General features: G+C 38.1%; 1 protein-coding gene and 1 pseudogene across 1 annotated transcript; both read right to left on the bottom strand.

Moving 5' to 3' along the window:
• Positions 1 to 3,323: 3,323 nt before the first annotated feature.
• LOC133711557 (uncharacterized) lies at positions 3,324 to 5,270 on the bottom strand (annotated as a pseudogene).
• A 1,457-nt stretch (positions 5,271 to 6,727) lies between these two features.
• Positions 6,728 to 8,825, bottom strand: LOC133710356 (geraniol 8-hydroxylase-like). Its single transcript, XM_062136403.1, has 2 exons — positions 7,801 to 8,825; positions 6,728 to 7,631 (listed from the first exon to the last, which is right to left on the bottom strand). Exons 1-2 carry the CDS (start codon positions 8,689 to 8,691, stop codon positions 7,011 to 7,013), a joined length of 1,512 nt encoding a protein of 503 aa, XP_061992387.1. The 5' UTR covers positions 8,692 to 8,825; the 3' UTR covers positions 6,728 to 7,010.
• Between the last annotated feature and the right edge of the window lie 761 nt (positions 8,826 to 9,586).

The following is a 9,586-nucleotide window of genomic DNA, read 5'->3' as shown; positions in this document are numbered from 1 at the left end:
ACAAAAAAAAATAACAAATATTTAAGAACAAGAAGATGGGTTAATGAATGAAAAATTGTGAAGGAGATGGAGGATATTTGGTATGAGGAAATAGAAAAGAATGAGTTGGTATTTATAGAATTTCCTACAAATTACTATTCCAACGGGTATATATTTTTCCTCATTTTTTTTTTTTTTGAATAAAAATGAAATTAATAACCCACTATTTAATAAGAGCAGTGGATTAATGATTTTCCTCAAATCTGAGCCGGCAGATGACAAATAGATCCGTTACATTAAAAAAAAAAAATTATAGGACGACATCATAGCGGTCCAGATTCAAAATGGACAGATCGTGGCTATTCATTATTAGACCATTGTAAATCCCAACGGTCAAGAGACAACAGCTTCAGTCAGCGAGGGGCCCAGTCTTCTCTCATTTGCCGCGTTTCTTCTCTCTCCAGCGCAGGTCTCGCGCGTGCGTTCCTCGCCTGACGTAAACCCCAGCGCGTTTAAATCAATCTCTCTCTCCAGCGCGTTAGTTGCTTTATTGGGTTGAGTCTGATATTTCTGTGGTCCCGTGTCACTGTAGCCGGTTCTGGTCTTGGAAAAGTCTCAAATATGAGACTCCAAATGACCCCAAGTCTTATATTTATAAGACCAGATCCACCAAAAAGCCATGGTTGGAGATGCAAAGTCTCATAATTGGCCAAATTTTAGTTTGGCACCTAATGGTTGGAGTTGCCCTAAGCACAGGAAAGTAGTCCCCCAAATTCGGCTTCCCAGCCTCTTCCATTATACCCCAAACAATCTCCTTGAACTCTCTAGCCGTATCACTACTGCCCGAGCCAGTTTCAGTTAAATCCATAGAGAAACAAGTCCTTGATAGCAAATTGAGAGTGCTTTTGAAAGCAGCCTCTCTAATATCTACTGCCACACCGTTTACCATACTGTCCTTGACACTAGCTGTGAGCTCTTGCACTTTGATTTGCCGATCGGCTTGGTTGGCATCAAGAACTTTAGAGGCAAATAATTGGGAGTTGCATATTTTGCGAATGTTTCTCCACCTCGGTGATACTGGAAGCCAAGGCAAGCTGTAGTCTTTAAAGGCTCGGAGTGCATCCGGAACAGTTCGATTGCAAAGGAATTGGTCTTGGTTTCGGAGGATTTCTTTGGCCATTGCTGATGAAGAACGTTACTTGCCAGTGTTACAAACTGATTATGGTTGTGAGATCGTGGTCAAAGAGAGATGAAGTTTGTCTCTAACCTCAAACAGATTTCCAACCAATGGAAATGGATTTGGCCCTGGTGGAAGCCTAACTCTGGTTCTTCCATGGAGGGCTTGGATTAAGAACCAGGAGGCAGCAAAGCACAGAGACAAGAGTATCCATTTCAAGAAAAAATCCATCTCTCACTATCTTGAAGATTTCAACTTGCTCTAAAGAGGCTAGGTTATTGAGACAAGATTACATGAACCAATCTTTTAAGATGTGTCCTGGGTAGTACTAGTAAGATGACTAAGAGCAAGTCCACCGGTCTTGCTTTGCCCGGGCTCCAGCTCAGAAAACTGATGTGGTGACCGGCCACAAGGAATTTTGGCCTTCCACCGGTGAAAGCTTGCCCAGCCAATTGTTGGCTTTTCTTGACTGAGGCAAAAAAAAAAGGTAACAGGGTGACTTTTTTCTTGACTGGGTTTGAGGGGCTGCCAGCTCGGCCCAAGGATTAACATGGCTGACGTCATCAGCAGACCATCCACTGCAACGCGCTGAAGGCAGCGACTGGCTCACGAACGGAGGACGCGTGGCGCCCCAAAGGTAGGTCGAGTGACTCCAGTCGCTTGTCATGTAGCAGATCAGCAGGGCCCGGCCTGTGCCACGTGCAATAGAACCGTTGGGTAATTTCGAAATGGTTGCCTAACGGTCATGAAATCCCAGCGGTCCATTTCAATTAAGAAGAGGATCCAACGGCAAATAATTAATAACCACTATATATATATATGTAACGTTAATAAACGGTAACAAAACGGTAAGAAAAAAAATTGTAAAAAATTCTAAAAATTTCTCTATAAATACCTAGCATTTTCTTTACATCTCACACCAAAAAAATTAGAGTTCATAGTTACACCTTCCTCCTCTTCATATAGCTCTCATCATCCAAATTTTTCATTATCCAATATGGAGAGGGAAGAGCGTATTATGGAGATTGATACAAGTAAAATGACGCCAAATAAAAAGCGTTATTGTATTGTACTTATTCCTAGTTTTTCATTTATGTAAGCATAAATTTTATGAAATAAAAGTTGTATTTGAAAATTCCTCTTATTAAAGCACACACCTCTTAGTAAATTGCATAATTATGACATTAATTATCCATAAATATCCATTATTATCATCTATTTACATCAAATATTTTTTAATTTTAAAATATAAAAAAACAATAAAAATGAACCGTTAAAACAATCAATAAACAATGAAAATGAACAGTGATACATGAACAGTCTTGACTGGTCAAGAAAAAAAACGGGTGGAAACCCATGTCCAGTGGCAGTTAACAGTTCCTTGACTGGTCGAATTCTTGACTTTTCGACCTTGATATTTCTTGACTACGGGTGAACTTGCTCTAAGATCTATTCTAGTTTGCTCTATTCTACAAAAATTTGAGCTTGAATATATGTGGGTGGGGCCGGGCTCTTAACTGCCTGTTGTAGTTGTCGGATATGTTTAAAGTTGAATTGAATGAAAACATAGAGGGTAGGGATTAGGGAAGGCTCTGAAAGAGTTACAGATAAAAACTATGCAAGGCTTACATTGCAGCAATTAACAGCTCTTCCTTGCTAACAGAATCAGAACAGATCGTTAGGTAGGAAGAGGATATTATCGTGTTCATCAAATAATGTGCTTTAACTGAACACGTCTTTGTTAAATGTCATCGTCAACTCTGTTTCCGAAACTCTTGTAAATAAAAAAAAGAAAAACTTTGTTTAGGGAAAACTTGGACGGTGTCCGCACTATATCTATACGTAAGCAATTTGAACTAAAGCTCTCTCTCTCTCTCTCTCTCTCTCATTTTTGACAAATATTAAAACTCTTTCTTCGTTGGTGAAAGATAAATTGAAATAAAAGACTGATGTGTCTTTTATGCACAAGCTATGATAGTGCCCTCTTTGTTTATGTAGATTTGATATAAAAGACTCTGAATCTAAATCTGTCGTTTGGGAGACTATTGATCATACACACATATAAGTGCAAGAAACATTTGTAAACCCCATTTTCAAGCGCATGGACATAATAATGTTATACCAAATTATCAGAGAAAAAATTGTTTAAAGTTCAAAAATATATCTATCAATCAATAAAGCATCCCACCACCGAATTGGAGCTATATAAATCTCCCTTCTTCCTACCCTTCATCATCCTCTCTTCTGCCTCTCTCAACCATTGGACGAACGTTTCCGCCTGCATGACGAAAATTCTGTCTGATTCATCCGCATCTGTCTTTTCTTCAACCCACCTCAGAATAGCTTCTTCTTGGATAACTTCTTGGTCATACAGTTGATACAGTATCTTATCGAACACAGAGGAGAATTCCTTGGCAGACTCCAAACACATTTCTTCAAACTTGATTATTACTTCTATGTCCTCATCTCTGTCTGATATGTAATACTTGAGCAGGTGTTTCCATTCTGAAATTACCTTAGAAGCGGCTCTAACCAATTCGCTTGCCGAGTCATGTGGAGCTTCCAATGCCAATTTCATCATCGAGTAAAAGATAGTGCTCCAACACAATCTGCAGTTTGCTTGTTGGATGACAATCTCAGCGAGTTCACTTCCAAGACGACATTCTCTAGTTTTATATTTTCATGCATGGCTCTTAGGAGTCTTAGGAAGGTTGCTTCAACCTCATTCTCAAAGTCAGAATCATCTTCATCACAGTTGTCTTCAGAATCAATAGATTCAAGTTCCACCTCTCCCGAACGTGCGAGACATACTGCTTCCATCTTGTGCAAAGTACTCCTGATCCTCCTCTTCCGCGGCACATATCACCTCAGCAAGTTTGTCTGCAAGAATGGGAGCAACTGAATTTCTCCACTCTTCATCACAAATTAACAAAAAATAACCAGCCCCACCAGTACCAAGCTCATTTGGTTTATTTACATTAGAATTAATAGGCCGCGAAATTTCTGCAATTCCATTGCTATAATCGTCTGCATACTCCAGCTCCTCATCATCACTATCTCGGTCGGTTGGTTGCTGAAGTAACGATATCTTTGAGTATGAAGGAACAATGCATTGTTCTCCTAAAACAACCTGGCATGGAAAGACAAAACTACTCCAGGTTCCAAAACTGCCCCAGACTTGATGACCACTCCATCACAAACTACAACATGCTTTAGCTTGCAGCCATCTTCGATGGTGACATTGTCCATATAAGAACCTTCTATGGAAACATTTGACCAATAGAACACCCTTCCCCAACAACATAACTTAAAATTTCAGTATTGTCCCCAATCTTGGCGCCATGTCCGATTTCTGTAAACTTGATATCTGGCATCGATGGGTAACTCCCTCTCTGAATTATGTCCTTACTAATTGCATCGTAGCTTCGGAAGTTGTCAATCTTAGCAGCATAACTCGAGTCAATTTCATGTGTGAATATCTTCTATCCCGTAACGTCATCATCAAGAAATCCATTCAATAAATCACGACGAAGATCTTGGTAATCGAAATTGTCTGCGAGAAGGCTGAGGACTTCTGGAGAGCAGATGTCGATATAGCACTCCTCTCTATCATTATGCAGCGAAATCGAAGATTTACCAGCAAGCAACGACTTATTAAGACAAAATATAGATTCCTTGGCATGGTCTGCCTATTTCTCATAACACAAAAGCAGCCAGGTTGAGAAAACCACCCAGACTAGATAATCGATGACTTGCTTGGAGTGAATGTAGAAGAAAACAAAGACCTCCTTGACTCTAGCAGACTTGAGCCAAGCTAAGGTGTAGCTGATCATTGGGACATTTACTAATGGCAAAAGCACTTTGGGGCATTCAAGGGTGATGGGGTAGAATTTGGTAGTAAAACTATCGACTGAGAGGATGGCCTGCAGGGGAACATGTCCCAATTCCTCAGAGTCCTCGGAGCCCCTCGACGCACCTTTCTTCTTTGCACCAATTGCCTTCTCTTGTTCTTAATTTGTATAAAAATTTAAATTTAGGAGAAATAGATCAATGAAATACTTAGTGATCCGAACCTCTGCCTTTTGAGACCCCGTGTAGCTAGCCCTCGCTGCATTATGAATAGGAATTTCCTCTTCACTAGGAAATAATTTGGATACCAATGTTGCGATAGGAAATATTAGGACTGTCACTCGGTCGGTTCGAATCGGTTTACATATTAACTTCAAAACTAAACTTTTCAGTTTCAAAATTAAGTTACCAAGTATCAACCAAAATTTTCAGTTTTTAGTCATACTTACCAAATTCGGTATTTCGTTTTTCGGTATTACCAACTTTAAAACAACTAATTTTTTGTAATATAAATTAGTATGAAAAATACTAGGTTTTTCAATTTTATAATCATAAGCTTTGTATTCATCTACTTATTATAGCTTTCTTTTGTACTATGACATCAAGTTTTAGCCATTTTTAATAAAACTAGATTATTTAAGCATCTTTGACCAGTTTACTTAAAATACATGTACTATTAATGTAGTATATGTAGTAATTTTCATACTACTATGAAATTATTTATGTTTATTTTGTAATATACATGTATGTGTATCGAAAACTGTAGTATATAAAGCTAATATTTAGATAATCGGTAGATTCGGTATTTACTAAAACCAAACAAAATTTTTCGATAATTTTCGATTTTGGTTTTATCTGTTTTGGTTATCAAAAGTCGGTTTACCAAATCTAAAACATCAGTTAGTATTCGGTCGGTTTGGTAATTACCAAACCAAGTGGCAGCCTTAGGAGATATAGATGAGGAAATTCCCTATTCCTAATTTGCAATGGTATGTTTACATGTATTCGTTATTTTAAGACGAAAAGTCAGGCATCTTATTAGGTATCAAAATTGTATTATTATGTTATTTGGATTTTTCTTATTGAATTATTATATTCTTCAAATTTTTCTTATTATTCATTATTTTTCTTATTATTCATAATCTCAGTTGAATTTAGAGTCAAACAAGTCAAGCGAGCCTAATTTAAGCTTGACCTTGTCCCTTAATCAAACCGAGCTCGAACTTTAAGAAATCATTTGAGTTGAGTAGAGCTTAAGTTTATAAAACCTTATTGGGAAATTATCTGTACTTAATTGACTACTTATTTGAGAATTTCTCTTTTATGAAGAAACGAAGAAGAGTACACAAACGGCAGCAAGGCATAGACCAAATAGCTAGTTTAAGCAAGCCATAAATTCAAAGTTCATGGCCAACTATTGGAAGCCATAAATTTTAACCACTCTTGAGATTCGTGATCTTAATTACCTAAATTGAAAGTTTTATTTTTTATTTTTTAGTTTTTATAATAACCTTCAAGGAAATATATAAGAAAATTACTTGATATTAAACTGCAGTTTAGAAATCAATTATTCATAATCTCAGTTGAATTTAGAGTCAAACAAGTCAAGCGAGCCTAATTTAAGCTTGAGCTTGTCCCTTAATCGGATCGAGCTCGAACTTTCAGAAATCATTAGAGGCGAGTTGAGCTTAAGTTTTAAAAACCTTATTGGGAGATTCTCTGTACTTAACTACTTATTTGAGAATTTCTCTTTAATGAAGAAAGGAAGAAGAGTACACAAACGGCAGCAAGGCATAGACCAAATAGCCAATTTAAGCAAGCCATAAATTCAAAGTTCATGGCCAACTATTGGAAGCCATAAATTTTACCACTCTTGAGTTTTATTTTTCTTTCCACACAATCTTAACCTAGCTTGAAAGTTTTATTTTTTTATTTTTTTAACATAAAACTTTCAAGGAAATATATAAGAAAATTACTAGATATTAAGCTGCAGTTCGATTAGAAATCAATTATAACTTAATGGCATGGGCACAACTCGAAGTGGCTGAGCCATTTTTAAAGTGAGGCCAAACTTGTCTTCCATGTTCATAGTCTCAGATATAACTCCATCTTCAAGTTTCCAATTGAAGCAATTAATGAGTGAACCCAACATCAAGTGTAACATTCTCATTGCCAGTGGTAGTCCAGGACATATTCTTCTTCCACCACCAAATGGAATAAGATCAAAGTTTCTTCTCATAACATCAATTTGGTTCTCCAATCCTAAGAACCTCTCCGGCATAAAAGAGTTTGGGTTGTCCCAAATGCTAGGGTCTCTGCCTATGGCCCAAGCATTAACTAGAACTTGCGCATTCTTTGGGACAATGTACCCTCCGATTTCTACATCTGATTCTGCTTTTCGTGGCACTAGGAATGGGACTGCTGGGTGTAACCGGAATGTTTCTTTGATTATTGCTTGTAAGTAAGGTAGTTGAGTAATGTCTGACTCCTGAATTAATTTTCCCTTCCCAAGCACACTATCCAGCTCATCTTGAGCTTTCAAGAGGCTTTCTGGGTTATGTAGTAACTCAGCCATTGCCCATTCCAATGTGTCTGAAGTTGTGTCTGTGCCCGCAGTAAATAGAGCCTGTATGTACATTCCACAGTCATAACTTAAAGAAAGTAATTCTAGCTACAGTACTGCACCTTGAGTCTTATTTAGTTGTATGACTCATCATAAAAATCAATAAATATTAGTAAGCCTAGCATTATCGAAGTGAGTAATCAAGAAGATTAGGGAGTAGATCGAGACTAACCATAAACAAGTGCTCAATAACTTGGGGTTTGTTCATATCCTCCTCATTTTTCTCTTCACTGATGCTTATAACAGAATCTAACATATCGTTAGTTGTGACATAATCATCTCCTTTTCTAGATTCCAACCTTTGATCAATCACAGATTCAGTGAAGCCTAAAATCCTGTTGTAGTGATTCGTAAAGCGCCGCCTTATGCCTTGCGGGTCAAGCTTCCTAAGCACTGGAAAATAGTCCCCCAAATTCGGTTTCCCAGCCTCTTCCCCTAAGCCCCAAACGATCTCCTTGTACTCTCTGGCCATCTCACTACTACTACTTGCAGTAGCAGCCAAATCGAAAGAGTAAAAAGTCCTTGACAGCAAATTGAGGGTAGTTTCAAAAGCAGCCTCTCTAATATCTACTGCCACACCATGTACCATGCTCTCATTGACACTATCTACGAGCTCTTGCACTTTCACTTGCCGATTTGCTTGGTTGGCATCAAGAACTTTGGTGGCAAACAATTGGGAGCTGCATATTTTGCGAAGCTTTCTCCACCTTGGTGATACTGGCATAAAGGGCAAGCTGTCTGCCGCTGCTCGCATCGCATCTAGGATTGTTCGGTTGCAAAACAATTGATCATGTGTTTGAAGGATTTCTTTGGCCATGGTTGATGAAGAAACTACAATAGTGGTTAGTTGGCCTAGTTTCAAAGACATTATGGGGCCATAGTGTTGTGAAAGCTTGGTGAAAGAGAGATGAGGTTTGTCTCCAACTTCAAAAAGATTACCAATCAATGGAAATGGCTTTGGTCCTGGTGGAAGCCTAACTCTGGTTCTCCTCTGGAGGGCTTGGATTAAGAACCAAGAGAGAGAGCACAAAGACAGGAGTACTATACAGCTCAAGAAATCCATCTCTCACAAAACAAACTAAACTTAAAAATTACAACTGATCTCGTGGGGCTTAATTTATAGGATAAGTTGACTGGCAATGAATTATTGGCTATCTTTTCACATATGATATAGATTGGAAAGGATTATTTTGATTTTTAAAAGCTTGAATGTGTGGACGCAGGCTTCGAGAAGTTAAGGTACAGCTTACCTTCAAATGGTTGGGTAGGAGCCGGAGGAAATAACTCACTAGCTATTCTCTGCTTTATTGTTTAAAGAAATGTGATGACTTTAACAAACAGCTTGATCAAATTTTGTGGTCACCAAATGATGTGTTCTATTATTAAACGTAGAAAGTTGCATATAATAATTGAAGAATTTATGAGCCAGTTCATACCTCAAAATTTCAACACAAAATCCTGGCCATACTAGCCTGCAGATCTATTCGGTAACGACTCTTATATATCATTGATGAAAGCAATGGCGTCTCTATCAACAATGAAGTTTACCAGGATTCAGACTGGTGGCCTTGTACATCTAGATGTTGGATAAGTCTAGCTATAAACTCAGACTGGTTGGTCTTGTACCACAAGCAACCTAACAGAGGGCAGAAGTCCCTTCAAACTTTAATATATGCAACGTTTTTTCCTTTATTTAATTCATCATAAAGGGAGCAGTTTTGTAATTCAATTTTTCTGCCTAACTGTTGAGCTTGCGTGCAGTTTTATAGTTAGCTACTGCCGAACTCGTATTGTATTAGCTTTGCCTGCAAGCCTTGCAATCCCTTTGCCTGCGTGCAAGTTTTATAGTTATCTACTGCCGAACTAGTATCTCTGAGATCCAATTGAACCCATCACCCAGGGTCCCAATCTAAGACACCATCCGTTTGCGCCCCTTACTCAGCTGGGAAATTAACTTA

Source organism: Rosa rugosa, chromosome 5 (assembly GCF_958449725.1).
Source record: "Rosa rugosa chromosome 5, drRosRugo1.1, whole genome shotgun sequence".
NCBI lineage: Eukaryota > Viridiplantae > Streptophyta > Magnoliopsida > Rosales > Rosaceae > Rosa > Rosa rugosa.
Note: the sequence above shows the minus strand (reverse complement) of the source record. Positions and strands in the feature narration are given on the sequence as shown.